At 40.8% G+C, this 15,905-nt stretch overlaps 1 protein-coding gene across 1 annotated transcript in view; it reads right to left on the bottom strand.

Annotated features, from left to right (window-relative positions):
• SORCS3 (sortilin related VPS10 domain containing receptor 3) overlaps nucleotides 1-15,905 on the bottom strand; it is a 630,771-nt gene that overhangs the window by 45,512 nt on the left and 569,354 nt on the right. The window contains exons 17-19 of the mRNA XM_032178305.2: nucleotides 11,425-11,538; nucleotides 8,057-8,228; nucleotides 5,553-5,739 (exon numbers count right to left, since the gene is read on the bottom strand). Of these exons, the coding sequence (XP_032034196.1) occupies nucleotides 5,553-5,739; nucleotides 8,057-8,228; nucleotides 11,425-11,538 (473 nt within the window). The remainder of the gene's footprint in view (nucleotides 1-5,552; nucleotides 5,740-8,056; nucleotides 8,229-11,424; nucleotides 11,539-15,905) is intronic.

The following is a 15,905-nucleotide window of genomic DNA, read 5'->3' on the forward strand; positions in this document are numbered from 1 at the left end:
ATAAGTGAGGATTTTACTTTCCAAACTAAAATGAGAAGAGGACAAAGCTGATGAAAAAGTGTTAATGTGGCTGGGCGCTGTGGCTCACACCTGTAATCCCAGCACTTTGGGAGTCCGAGGTGGGTGGATCACCTGAGGTAGGAGTTCAAGACCAGCCTGGCCAATATGGTGAAACCGTGTCTTTACTAAAAATACAAAAATTAGCTGGGCATGGTGGCAGGCGCTTGTAATCCAAGCTACTCGGGAGGCTGAGGCAGGAGAATCACTTGAACCCAGGGGGTGGAGGATGCAGTGAGCCAAAATCACACCATTGCACTCCAGCCTGGGGGACAAGAGCAAAACTTTATGTTAATTTAAAAAAAAAGGTGTTAAGGTATCAGTGTTGCATCTGAGAGGTAAATAGTTTTTTAACACTGCAAGATTTTTTCTTCCTTTTTCCCTCCTTTCCTAACCCCTTCCCTTACTTTCCTTTCAATCTTATCTTTCTGTCTTCCTCCCTCCTTCTCTTCTTTAATCCTTCCTACATAACCAAATCCAACTAAAATATGTAAATCTCTTCCTATTATGTCAGAGCACATTTTCTTGTTTCCACCATCATCAATTTGATGAGAACAAGTAATTGAAGAGATTTCTATACGAAGTTCTTAAGCTACAACTGTAGCAAAGACACCTCTTCAGCCTGGAGGCCTTGAATTCTTATTGGTGGAGCATTTTTCAGGCCATCTAGCCGTCCTTATTTGCTTCCCTGGAAATTCTGTAGGCAAGTCAGTTCAAAGGGAAGAAAACAGATGAATGTTTCTCATCTCAACTCTTGTACAAATGTATCCATAGGATTTTTTCCTTTATCTTACAAGTCTTAATCCTATGCAGACTATTACCTTGTTCTAAAAATAAGGGACAACATTTGCTCTGCCTTCCTTATATTAATAAGAACATATGAAAGTGTTATGTGGTTGTTTAAAGTACCATATAATTAATGAAAGAACGTCATGATTTCTACCACTACTGCCCACCACCACCACTGCCATCACTGTTTCTGTCTGTCATTGGGTAGAAGTCCCTCTAAGGACTTCAGTGAGCATTCTCCTGAGTCTAACTGGACATATTCTGTGTCATAGGTAATTTTATATTGAAGGGGAAAGTGTTTGGACAGTGACTGCTATTTGGGTGGGGAGAAAAGCCAGGCCAGTGTATGTGCAAAGGATAAATGCTTGAGGGGGATGGATGCCCTAGTTTCTATGACATACTTATTTCACATTGCATACCTGTATCAAAACATCTCATGTACCCCATAAATATATATACCGACGATGTACCCACAAAAATTAAAAATAAAATAAAACCAAATACTTAAAAGGAAGAGTATCTACACCCTGAGAATGCTTTCTGCCTAAAGTTCTCTGCCTTGACCCCAGACATATGGCAGCTCAAGATTTCTCTTAGCAAACACTTTCAACTTTGTCAATTCAGATACACGTTTGGTTGAAGGTTGACTTATTTTAAATAAGGAATTTTTTGTTATTATTTTTGTATGATTTGTCTGTTCATGAGAGTAAAAAAGGCACAAGATGTGAGAAAATAATGGATACTCTCATTGCTTTGTTTACTCATTTTTAGGAGTTTACCTAATTTATGTCTCTTTATAGTTTGTGTTTTATTGGTCAATGGGGAAGAGAAAGAGGCTGTGGGGAGGGGCTCCTGGCTAGTCCACATCCAAGGAGGGAGATGAAAAACTTCTTTCTCCATGCCCAGATTCAAATCTCTCATTTTTCTCCTGATAGGAAAGGGGCCCCTTTGGGGGATGCTTTTACCTTCGAAGTCACTGCTTCTGTTCTCACTGCTATCCTCCAGAAAGCATGAAGCCCATTCCCCAACACACCTCAAGGGAACCCTGGGATCTTCCACAGTTAAGCAATGATGCAACTATGGTTCATGGCCTTGAGTTTCTTCTTGGCTTTCTGTCACTTGGGGGCCTTGGCTCTGTGAGAGCTGACAGTGTTAGTGACAGTGATACCCAAGAAGATAAAAAGAGACCCCCTTCTCCATAAACTTATGCCAAACACCAAAAGGATGTGGCACTCATGACTTGGAAGACCATCACTCAGGGTTGCATTTATTCAGCTTCAGGATAAGCATGTTTGGTTAAAAATAATCCTAAGGAACACTACCATATAGCAGTTTTTTTAGAGCAAAATTCTGAGCCAGGACCCCTGGGCTTTGATGTGGAGACAAACCAAGGATCAATGAGAAGAGATGCGAGCTGAGCAGATTCAGGAAGGAACAGAGAAAACTCCTAAATTCCTCACTGTCAAATAGTGCCTCTTTTGATAAAAATCTAATAATCTGTGCGAGATTGGTTATTATGGGCAGCTAACAACTACTTTTGTTAGCTAATGGCCCAAGGTAAGGGCAAGAGCAGTCTCCACAATAAAACTGTCTGGAAAATGCAGCCATGATTGATTTGGAGGGAATTATGAGCACGATAAAAGTTTCAAGGAACATTTCCTCGCTCATGCACATAAGCCAGTGTAAACCTGTTCCTTGCTGTTGTGTTTTTTGCCAGTAAGATACATTGGTTGTCACACCCTGAAGGCAAGGCCCACTCTTGGCAGAATCAGAAATGTGGGTGGGCAAGTCCTTGGAATAGAGGAATGTGAAGTTCATTTTCCTTCTTTGTCTTCATTTTTAAATGCAGCAAAAATGTCAGGTACGGAGTTAATAGGAAGTACTTAGTAAATACTCTAATTTACCATGCACCAAGCTGGGTGGTAGGCAGCATTCTACATACTGCCTGGACAGTATGTAGAATGGACCTGAAATTGCTGTCCTTAGGAAGGTCTGCATGCAAGTTGGCCCCACGCTGGTATCTGGGAACATGGCTCTGGGAGTGTTTCCAGTCAACTGTTAACTGTTAAGAGTGGTTCGCTCTGCCTAAACTGCTCTTGCAAACAGTATGGTTTATTCCCAATGCTTTCCATTAGGAATCTGGAGTTTTGGTATATGCCAGGCAGAGGGTACCTACATGACTGGCCCCCATTGAAAACTATGGGCACTGAGGCTCTAATGAGTTTCTGTTTTTGGCAGCCTTTTTATACACGTTACAACTCATTGCTGGATAAAGGAGTGTCCTGTGTGACTTTGTAGGGAGAAAACTCATGGAAGCTTCTGCCTCGTTTCCTCTAAACTTTGCCCCCTGAGCCTTTTCCCTTTGCTGATTTTGTTTGGTACCCTTTCGCTGTAATGAATCATAGTCATGAGTGAAACTTTAGCTGAGCCCTGTGGGTCTGCCTAGTGAATCACCAAACCTGGTGGTGGTCTTGGGGATACCCAACACACGCACACCAGTTTGATTCTCACAGCCTCCCTTTTAGCTAAGCATTGAAGATAAGACATATATATATATATATATATATATATATGCAATGATACAGCTATGGTTCATGGCCTTGAATTTCTTCTCGGCTTTCTGTCACTTGGGGGCCTTGGATCAGTGAGAGCTGACAGTGTCAGTGACAGTGATACCCAAGAAGATAAAAGGAGAACCCCTTCTCCATAAACTTATGCCAAACACAAAAAGGATGCGGCATTCACAACTTGGAAGACCATCATTCACAGTTGCATTTGTTGTGCTTGCCGCCTCGTTTTTTTGTTTGGCATAAGTTTATGTATATATATATATTTTTTTTTTTTTTGAGACAGAGTCTTGCTCTGTCTCCCAGGCTGGAGTGCAGTGGTGTGATTTTGACTCACTGCAACCTCCACCTCCCAGGTTCAAGCGATTCTCCTGCCTCAGCCTCCCTAGTAGCTGGGACTACAGGCTTGTGCCAAAACGCCCAGCTAATTTTGTGTATTTTTAGTAGAGACGGGTTTCACCGTGTTAGCCAGGATGGTCTTCATCTCCTGAGCCCATGATCTGCAGGCCTCGGCCTCCCAAAGTGCTGGGATTATAGGCATGAGCCACCATGCCCGGCCAGCATTGAAGATAAGAAATTGGAGGTTTATAAAGGCTAAGAACATTGACCAATAGTAGACATTTAACAAAGGAATGTGATCATAATTCAAGCACAGATCTCCCTTGTTCTAAAGCCTGGGCTCATGAACACCGTGCACATCACCCACCGGGTTTCTGACCCGGTGCTTCTGACACAGAATGGTTGTAGTTGATGTGGTGTGGTTCTCACCACTTTGCCTATTTATGGCTCATTTGTAGCAGCACTCCACTTCCCCACCAGAATGGAAACTCTGTAAGAGGAGGGGCATATCTGCATTGTTACCTCCTAGTGCCTAGCAGAGTGCCTTGCATATTTTAAGACTTCAACAAATTTTTGTTAATTAGTGAATGATTGGGTGTTTTGTGTGTGTTTACTATTACAAAAGCCCCATGAGGCAAGGTAGCAGTCAGAATTAAGCCATTTTAAAATTGGAGTTCAGGAGATCCAGAAATGAAATTATTTATCTCATGGCCATGTAGCCTAGCATTTTTAGGGACATGATTGAGCTCCATAATCCAGGTCTCCTCTCACACACATCTCTTATCACTTTTGGTCCCTTTACTGGCATTGTGACTGGAGAGCCAGGAGACTAGCTAGCTTACTGTTTGCCAGGGACCTCTTAGGTGTAGGTTGTTTATACGATAGAGTTGATGCCATCACTGAGTTGTTAATAGGAGGGTGCTCCTTGTTTTCACTTAGACTCTTTCAGAACTTATGATTTTCACCATATGTAGCATATGTAAGTAAGAACCAAGGAAGTCCTTAGACCCACGAATATCACTGATACACATGTGGGAAACCAATCCCAGCCCCATGACAACATTTCCTTGACCCGACATCCTAAAATCACAACATTAAAGTTTCAGTTAACATGCATCAAATTCTAGAATAGAAAATACACAAAATGCATCCAGCACAAATGAAATATTTTGGAACACCAACTGTTCTTTTGGTTTGTGCCAAGCAACAGCCAATAGCAATGAAATAAATCTAGCACAACAAAATATTTTTGGAGAGTTCTTAGAATTGTCAAAACAGAATGAACTTGCAGTAACCTTATATGTAAAAATTAATTTTGTGTGTGTGTTTAGTTCTACATTAAAAATACCTAAACGTGTTTCTTTAATCCTTCTCTGGCTCTTACAACACAAATAACAGTTGACTTTGATTTGTGCAGTCTTCATTCATAATAGATTGAGAATGAGCCTAAGACTATCAACCAGATGGCTTATTTCTATCTTTTTCACTTTGAGGATTCTCCAAAAGGAAGAGAGGAGACTTTTACCTGAACGTGTGTGCATGCACACATTTATATCAGAGCACAGTGGTGCTGAAAAGGAGGGCCCAGTTGGTAATATGTTACCCGAACTTCAAAATAATCAATCTATTTCAGTACCATAAAACTCAGAAACACAGATGAGTACATATCTACACCATTTGGTTTGGGTAATTGTAGTAGTCACACTGAACCTGGTCTCAGCTCTGAATTTTAGGAAGTCTGCACAGACCAAGTTGCCAACTGGGAAGAAAGGGAAAACAGGGCTGGTGCCTGCTACTTACAAACCACATGCAGGAAGAGGACAGCTGTGTCTGAGCCAAGGTTGTTCTCTGCATAGGCTGTCACCTGGAAGATCCCCGCACTCTTATACACGTGCTTGATGCCGTCCTCAATGGGGCTGAAGTTTGCGTAGGACACAGCAATCCCATCCCCAAAGTCAAGCTGGATGTTTGTCCTTTGGAGATCACCCTGCAAGATGGCATAGCAGATGGGTCAATTTACTTGGTCCAGCCAGGCTCCTATCTGATGCTTCCTCCTGTTGCTTCAGCATCAACCTCTGATGACCCATAGTCTTTCCCAAAGGGCTGAAACACCTGCAACACAATGATCACACTCCTATCTGATCCACAGGGTACTATGGGCAGGCACTATGGACCTATTGTCCTCATTGCCCAAGCTCGGGGCAACCTAAGTTGGTATGACACTGGCAATAGTGGGCAAGGTAGACCCTCTGTAAAGTTCTGAAGGGAAGCCAAGTGTTTCACTGACTCCCTCACACACATAGTCTAATTCTCCTTCTGTGTCATAATAACTGCAATCATAGTAGCAGCTAATAGTTACTGAGGTTTCTTTATTAGTGCCAAGCAAGTAGTCTCCTCATAATTCCATATTATAGAAAGTATTTTTGTCCCCATTTGTCTGGGGACAAAAATAAGTAGTTAGACCAAAGTTTCATAGTGAGTACGGGAAGACCAGGTTCCAGACCCAGTCTGGTTTCAATAATAATGCCCTCAGTTGCCATGCTATAGTTGTAATTGCTCCTATTTTGAGTATTTGCTATGTTACCAGAATTATGCTACTCACTTAATACACATTATATAACGCCATCTGCAAAATAGCAGCAGGGATAGGATGGCAATTCCCACTCTACAGATGAATACTGCATACCACCCAAAATTATACCCTTGTTCTCTTATCCTTGAACTTCCCTAAATCTACTTAAGCCTCCTCTTCCCTGAAGCCTTTTCAGATTGTCCCAGCTCACAGATATCTCTGTCTCTTGGAAAGCCAAGAGCTCTCTGTGTACTACCTGGTAACATGATACCAATGATTCAGGTGAATGCATCTCACCACCCCAAGCCAACATTTAGCTTCTTAAGTGCCTATGCTGAACCTCATTCTTCTTGCTCCCCATACCCCCACCCCACCATTATATTGGGCCAACACTTTGGATCAACACAATGCACTTGACCACAAAACAAAGATCCTATATGAAGAATAGCATTGCTCTGTTCATATATGAAGATGAGTGATAGAATAAAGAGAGAAATACATCATTTTGGAATTATGAGCCAATCCTTCTGCCCAGTGAATGTGCACTGATCACAGTTTCACTTTCCATCTCTTCCCCCATGGCAGCCCAGATGTGAATGAAATATTGATAGGTGCTCTCTTGCCCCCCACACAATGTCAACTATCCTTGAGTTTATGAATATAAATTAAAGTGGAAATGAACTGGAGGCAATTCAAATGGATAAGATCATGGCTCTTCACACCCATTCAAGAGAAGGTTTTTATAGCTGTGGTCCTGGAAACTCCCTAGTGGAAATGTGATAATGACCTCCTCTGAATCTTAAAGTCCTTTAATTCAAGCACCTGCTGTGAGTGAAGGCTGAGAAATCTGTCAACCCAGGATAAGGAACCTTCACCACCCTGTCCAGTGTGCTCCTGACTTTAAAGGTTTCTGAAGTGCTCGTACTTGTGAAAAAAAGACTCCTGGCCTGTTTTGCCTTCTTTCCAAGATCTCAAGAGCACAGAGCAATTTGCATATAATTTTAAAGGGCTGTGTCAATCAAGCAAGCCTTCCTGCTCTACCACTCAGCAAAGAGTGCCTAAAATGCCCTAGTATAGGAAGCAATTCAACAGCTTATAAAAGAAGCAGACAACAGAGATATTCCCATACTGGAATCAATGTATGTAGTCTGATTTTACTGCCCAGATTTCAGAAGACACTAAAAAAGTGAAAGAATACAGCATCTAGCTGACAGAAAAGCAACTAATACAACATTCTTTATAAAGATAATTTTAAAGGATTTCAATAATCTTCCTCATCCTCATGCTCATACTTTCAAGACCTTGTGAAAGCTTTGTGGGCTTTTCTAATCAGTGGGATTAAGGGTCACAATAAAGCAAAAGAGGCTCCTAAAAGCAACAGATAAAATTCAAATTTCCTTCCTCTGGCCAAGTTTACAGTTTATGGTCTTATGGTAATAAATATTCTCTCAGCAAAGCAGACTTTAATGGAGACCCTGAAGAATATATCCAGATCTGCATGCTCCAGAGGCAAGTGGGCTCCCACTGCAGACTGGGTCTTTATTGTGGGATAAAGGGAGGAGGGTCAGTAAATACTCCAAGCCCTCTTTCACCCTTGTCTGTCTTCTTTCCAGAAATTTCAGCTTCTCACCATTGACTTTGGTGCAGGGTCTGTGGGAATGTAAGATCTTTTTCCCTTCTGGGAATGGTCTAGTTTGGAGTTCTGACCTCAGAGACCCAGTTAAGCACCTACCTCCTCCATGAGGATGATGAAAGTTGCATTGTGCCCCTGCTCCGCCACCAGACGCCCATCGGTCGTCACCACATGGAGGCCCCGAGGGGCTTTTCCAGGGCACATCTGGGCCTTGGCGGTGTACTTCTCCCTTAGCCCATCTGTGCAGTTGTTGGACACAATCCGCCGATACCTAAGTAGAATTGACAATTGATAGTGGTTTGTGTCAATTGTGTTGTTGTTGCTGTTGTGTGTGTGTGCGTGTGTGTGTGTGTTATAAAGGGAATGTAAGAAAGCAAGAGCAAAACAGGTGCTTCACACAGCGGCCCCTAGAAACCAAGTCTCAAAAAGACAGTCATTTACGGAGCTGAACAAATGCTGAGAACCTGCTATCCCTCCATCTTGGGAAGAGTAGCTCTTTAAACATTATTATTGATCCTACCTGGTGAGCCACAGATTGGATCAGTGTCTAAACCAGACAAGAAAAATCAATGTCTGACTCACACAACAAAAAAGGAGGCAGACTCATTGGACTAGGGAAATGGGAAAAGCAGGTGCTTCTACTTGTGAGGGACAGACCTGTTTCTACCTCCCAGAGGCCATCTCCAGCTTTCTTTGTACCAGAAAGCAGGTAGAACATCAGACTTTTTCTAACTCTGATTAATCACGAGGCTGCTTCCTATCCTCCCTATTCCTCCAGGGCATCATTCCTTCCACCAATGCCTAATAGCCCTTTCTGTGGAGCCACTGGGCTATTTCAGAGAACATTTTTTTTCTCCTTGCTAATATTTCATTTCCCACTGAGCATAAATGCCAGATTAGAAGCACAAATTTGAAACTCCTATTCAATCTCACTATCCCACTATGTAAAATTATCTTATACAGGAGGTCAGCATAGGAAAATCACCTGACAAAGCACTGTGACCTTCTGTGACAAGGACATCATTATGTACAATGACACCATGTCATCTTCCTTGCCCACCAACCCCAGCATATGAAGTCAAGCCAAGAGCTTTCCTACAACCCTGATCTGTATGATGGGCATATTTCCAGGCACATGACCATCTATAAGGCTGCACTGAAAAAACAAATGTTCTGGTAAAAAACCACATGCAAGAAACACACCACCACTATGACCATCACCACCATCATCACCAGCAGCATTATTATCACCATCATCATCACCATTACATGCCCATTACATTTTGTTTTCTTTCACTCACTATGTCAAGAATAATTAACAAATCCATCTATGTTGCCTTCCTATGGTGGTTTCAAAAACAGAGAAATTTACAATTCTTTTTGAATGATATTAGTCTTCCATCATACCTGACATTTTCCCTGGGTCCCCCCTGCCACCCCACTGCTAAACTATACCTCCATTCAGAGATCCCAGGAGATGTTAAGCTAATGTTATATGTCATTATTGTCTCAGATCAAATTATGATATATTTTATTGCATATATACATCTTTTTTGTCAACTGAGCTTATAATGGGTCTAAGGTTATTCTGGTTAACATAGCACCACTTGCCCATATGTTAGCCAATATGGTAGCTCTCCTTGTGGCTACTGAGCACTTGAAATGTCATTAGTGTGACAGTTGAAATGATAATATTTTGGAAATTTTGGGTTAAAGAAAACATTGTTAAAATTAATATCACCTTATTTTTTACATTTTTAATGTGGCTACTAGAAAATCTGAAATTACATATATGCCTCATATTATAGTTAATTTGGTCATCACTGGTCTAGACAGTCAAGATTTGTAATCAATTTATACTTTCTCAGGATGTATAGTTACAAGACACTCAGTTTTCACTGATGATAGGTATTTCAGTGGGTACCATGTCCTAACACAAACTTGATATCATCTACTCTTCTTTTTCAACCTCAATTGGCCATTAACTCAAGCTGGCTGATGATTTGTAAACATAAGCCAACATTTACACAATCTGGAGGTATTGGTAGACATCTGTAGCATATTTGTTTTCTTTTTCTTTAAATTGCCATTCCCTTTCATTCTCCTGAATTATTTTGTTAGCTATTTGGGATTTTGGCATACCTAAGTTGCTTAAAATGTGGTCTACCTACACATGTCACATGATCCTATGAAATGCTTTAATTCAATTCTTTTATAATTCCGTTTTAACCTGCAATCACATTCAGCTTAGGCCCTGGCTGGGAATTTGGTGGCCCAGCTAATAACTTGTGTGCATAATACTCCCTTTCCTCAAACTTCCTGCACTTTGCTCTCTGACACCACAATCTCTTTAAGTTCATGCTGTTGGATCTGCAATTTGAATGCCTTAAGTCCCTAAACTAGACTCCTACAATTAAATAACAGCAAAGATCCTTGAGCCTTAGCTCAGGCTCCAGGAATAGCCCTCCCAGAACTAAACACTTGGCATGCATTTCAGAGTATCTCAGACCAGTCAGCACTTCTTTTTCATCATATTTTTTCCTTTGTTGACATCAGTTAGGTAGATAGTACCCAACATTATGTTACAACTAGCTATGACAAAAGCATCGAGAAGATGAATAACTTGACTGAGGTGACAGAAGATCCATTGCGAGAGTTAAGACTGGCATCCAGAACAACTCAGTCCCTTGCTACTCAAAGAGTGGTCCAGGGACCAGCAATATCAACATCGCATGGGAGCTCACAGAAAGGAAGAATTTCACCGTGACCCCAGATCTCCCAAATCAGAAGCTGCATTTTAAAAAGATCCCCAGATGATTGATAGGCACATTAACATTTGAGAGGTGCTATCTTAGACCACCCATCCACTTGCCAAATCTGTTCTTGGTTATAGAGGCAGCAAAGGAAAGGGCAAGACAACAAATCTTCAAGAAAATGTTTTTCAAGCATCCGAAAGAGTAACTAATACATGAACAAAGAGATAAACACGCATGTAATTTGAGAATTCCTGAAAGGGGTCCTTGACATTTTTATTCCAGGAATTCCTAGAATGGAACTTTTGAGTTTTCATTTTAAGTTTTCAGTGTCAGTGTCAGAGAGTTTCAGTTCATCTTTCACTTGAGAGTAGTGTAATATCTGCACATCACTTATATGAATTTAATTCACTTGAGTGAAAAGGAATAAGACTACATGACCTTCCAGAAGAGAAGGATTAACCAAAACAGTAACTATGGTCTATCATAAGTAAATATCGAAAGGTATTGAAATCTGGTAGATCAAAAATCTCTTCGGATGCTCCCCAAATAGATACTCTCAGCTAAAGAACTCCTCATTTCCCCTCAAACGCCATTTGTTATAAACAGATTCTATCTTCACTCCATTGTATTCAATAGCAATGCATTTCCTTTGGTCCTAGTTTAGAGAAACAGGAAAACAGTGAGCTGAGTTCCTGTAGGTGTTTTACTTACCCAGTGCTGTTAAGGTAGCTTTGACCAAGGCTGCAGTCCTTTGATGGGGATGCTGGATTGTACCAGAAAGCTGGGACACACTGGCTCTCCCCATGTCTCTCATACCCATAGTCGCTGTCAGGAAAATGAATATTGCGTGCTAGTATATATGTACAAACGCTAAAATAACCGCAGGCACACACAAACATATACACGTCCCTATTGCCATCCAGAAAGTCATAACACATTGTTTTAAATATCCCCAGTGACGGCAAATATTCATATTTTGAAAATGAACTTTTAGCTTTATAAATAATTCCATATCATTTGGAGTCCAGTCGACAGAACAAAATAGCAACTTAGCAAATAGAAATTCTAGGTTTAAAAAGGTATTGATATAAATAATGTGGCAGGTACATTGGCTGGGGAGTAAATGTAGAGGATGCTGTTAAAAGTACATTTTAAGTCACAGTAGAATTATTGAAATAAGTACATTACAACAAAGACAATGACTCACCCTCTCTGAAACAAGTATATACATGTCCATTCACATGGACACATACAGCCATTCAAACTTTTCCTGACTAGATAAAACAAAGGCCCCTATTTCCCCAAAAATAAAATTAAACTACACTGTAGCTCTTTTTGTGTGTTTCTTTAAAATCCGAGCCATAATAAAATGAAGAAAGAAAGTCTGCTACGATTTCTTTCCCCTCTTCTCCCTGATGCAAAATGGGAAAGTAACAAAGCAGTGTAGAAAAGGAGGTCCCCTCTCTGAAGTCCAAACGGTGTTTCCCCACTTCTTGGAGTTTCAGAAGACTCCTGGTTATGTAAATGTCAAAGTAGAAGAACAATAAAGTAGGGAGAAGGTATTATTGCTCTTGTAGCCAACCAGAGATCATTGAGAGTAGCGTCACTTGGCAGAATTCATGTTTCTAAGTTAAGCATCCTAGGGTTTTCTGAAACTCACTGATGGGGCAAAATAAACTGGACATATAAATATTAATCCATTAAGTGTTAATAAAACATAAAGCAGCAGAAAATAAGTTGCTTTCTCAGAACCCACAACTCCTTTCTTTTTCTGCTTCCTGCATATTCTTTGAGCCAAGATTTTGTGGAAGTCCAATGAAAACAGAGGCAAATTTTCTTTGTGTATATCTACAATAGGAATGAAGGGGAGAGGGGACTAAAAATTTAAATTTAATTCCACATCTACTTATAACTCACTATGTGCCCTGCCTTGTAAAATAATAATAATAATAATAATAAACTTAAAAAGGTGTGACAATCCCTGTCCTCAAAGGGTTTTCAGTCTTTGGGGGAGAGAGATATAGCATACCCCAAACATGACCAAAGAACAGAATAAAACCGTATGCAGCACAGCACTAAACAGTAGAGCTAAGAAGAACCAATTGATTAATGAGATCATACACAATAGCTTCGGAGTCTGACCCCACCCCACCTTCTTACCCATCTTCCCATCAAACTCTTAACTGAACACTTCTAGCCAGCCTTTTCAACCCTCTTTATCTTTTTATATGTAATCCCTCAGGCTTGAAGCATTCCACTTTTTTCTATGTTTGGTAGTTTCCTACTTATCCTTCTTTAATATCTAGGTCATAGAAGGCCATCGCTGGTTCCCCAGACAAAATCTTTGAGGTCATAACCTGTTGGTAACTATAAATGGAAGCTACAAAAGAGCAGGGATAATTTTCAGTTTTTGTTTTGTTTGTTTTTGGCCAATATGAATTTAGAACAGTACCTAGGACATTTCAGGCATTAAATATTTATTGGGTAAATGAATTCCAATTACATTAGAAAGCAATTTCAGCTGGGCACAGTGATTCACACCTGTAATCCCAGCACTTTGGGAGGCTGAGATGGGTGGATCATCTGAGGTCAGGAGTTTGAGACCAGCCTGGCCAACATGGTGAAACCCCGTCTCTATTAAAAATACACAAAAATTAGCCAGGCATGGTGGCAGGAGCCTGTAATCCCAGCTACTTGGGAGGCTGGGGCAGGAGAAACACTCGAACCCAGGAGGTGGAGGTTGCAGTGAACCAAGACTGCACCACTGCACTCCAGCCTGGGCAACAAGAGCGAAACTCCGTTTCAAAAGAAAAAAAAAATTATCCCATTGGATTACATGATTGCATCACATCTATCTCTGCAGGAAGACTGTGAGCCCATAACTGAAGGTACAGTGTGGGCTGCAGAGAGTAGCCCCCAGTGCCCAACAGATTCCTGTGGAGTTAATGTGACAAGAATCATGGATTTCTACGTAGAAAGGTGGAACTTGAGATCAGTCTTGATATTGGCATGTTTAAATGAAGCTGGAAGGAAGGAAGAAGAAAGACATTTCTGCCAAGTAAATGTTTTGGACAAGCCTCCTGATTAACTACTGGAGATCTCTCAGCCTGACAGTTCATATGGACTCAGTGTTGTGCCAGCTTGTAACAGCCCATGAGAGCTCACAGTTAACATCTCAGAAATTTTGCAAGCTAATTAATGGTTAAACAAAGCCACTATTTAAAATGAAATTGTATGAAATTTCAATTATATAAATTATATTACAAAGGTAATACTTAAAGCATACATTCTTGATTACTATATTTTATTATTATATATAATATATACTATATTACATAAAAATATTCTATCATTCTATTGTCCATGCTATTGAGGTGCTTTTACATCCATGTATCTGTATGGTGGGAATATTTTATAATGTTGTGGTACTAGCTATCTCTCCCCAATTCTGCATTCCCTCATGTCAGGTTGGTAGTTTGAAATCTGCCATGATGGGAATATGTATAATGATCAGCAGATACCATTAATCAGGGAGTACTAATTTGTTTGTTCCCAGAGAGCCAGCAGTTGAATATTTACAAGCACACCGCTGGATCTCTTATTTCTCTCTTTTTTTCTCACTCTCTCAGACAGAGTCTCACTCTGTCACCCAGGCTGGAGTGCAGTGATGCGATCTCAGCTCACTGAAACCTCCGCCTCCCAGGTTCAAGTGATTCTCCTGCCTCAGCCTCCCGAGTAGCTGGGATTACAGGCACCCACCACCATGCCCGGTTAATTTTTGTATTTTTAGTAGAGACAGGGTTTTGCCGTGTTGGCCAGGCTGGTCTCAAACTCCTGACCTCAAGTGATCTGCCCACCTCAGCCTCCCGAAGTACTGGGATTATAGGCGTGAGCCCATGTTCCTGGCCTGAATTACTTATTTCTAACCATTTTTTATCTGTGGAACTATCGGGCTGTGGTGTATCCTTACTACTGATCAAAAATTCTCCAGTTGTTTTCTGAGGTAAATCTATTGAATGTCCTACTAACCCTAGGGATTACTGGTAATCTATGAAGGAAGGGTGCTCTCTCTCTCAAGCAATTTTAAGAATGAAAGAAACATCTTAATGGTCTTTGCTAAATATAACCGTGTTTAGCAGTTCTGTTCAGCTCTGCTACCTGTCAGCAATGCAGTAATTTTAAAAGGTGCACCAGGCATGTTGCTTTGCCCCAAAGAGTAAAAGAATCTCATTAATATTTAACAACACTAGTGGAAGCTGGCTGCCTCCAAGCTGTGGACTTCTTCATTAATTTCTCCTAAATGTATATTAAAATATCTCATACAGCCCAACCTCCTTCCCAGCTCCGAAGTCTGCATGATTTAGACAAACAAGCAGCTCCAGCTGTTGCTCCAGCTTCCTGGGGAAAGGCATTTTTCTGTTGAATTGTGAGGTTTGGACAGAATGCACCAGAAAGTTTGATTTGCCTCGGGGAAGTCTGCTGCTGCAGATTCTGCAAACACACACACATTTTCCTTCAAGAAATAAGTCACCTCTGTGTCTTTCTCAACTATAACAGCTTTAGAAGTTCTAAAAGTTTAGGGACAACTTTTTCATTTCTGGGAACCTGTATGTCTTCCAAATCCCATCCAGGGAAAAGGCTTAGATTCTAAAGGAGGGATAGCCAGGATAGTATAGAAATAATAATAATAATAATAATAATAATAATAATAATAATAATAATAAAATAATAATAATAATAATAATAATAATAATAATAATAATAATAATAAAACTCTGCATGCCAAAATAGGAAGGCATACTTTTATTCTTGGATCCAATCTCCTAAGTTGGTAGACTGGAAAAGAAAAGCAAAAAGAGGAGAAATGACTTTGCCAAAGATTGTACACAGCTGACAGTGGCAGAGGTGATAATGGAGACTCCTGATCCCTGTTCAGCATGAGTCCAATCCCATAGGGCACCCACTGGCTCATGAAGGAGGCCCCTAGTCCCCAGGAATGACATTCTGAGACTCTTGGAGCCAACCAAGAAGTCATGGCCTCTTCCAGACAAGCTGCAGGGGCTCTCAGACCACTCACAGCCATATCACAGCCTCCCTGATTCCCATTTCTCCATCCTCCCATCTGCCAGTTGAGAGTCCAGTACTCGTGATCTACAGGCACCCTGTTCCACTTTAGCAGGCAGGATAGCATG

The sequence above is a fragment of the Hylobates moloch genome, unplaced genomic scaffold, assembly GCF_009828535.3.
Source record: "Hylobates moloch isolate HMO894 unplaced genomic scaffold, HMol_V3 SCAFFOLD_3, whole genome shotgun sequence".
Taxonomy (NCBI): Eukaryota; Metazoa; Chordata; class Mammalia; order Primates; family Hylobatidae; genus Hylobates; species Hylobates moloch.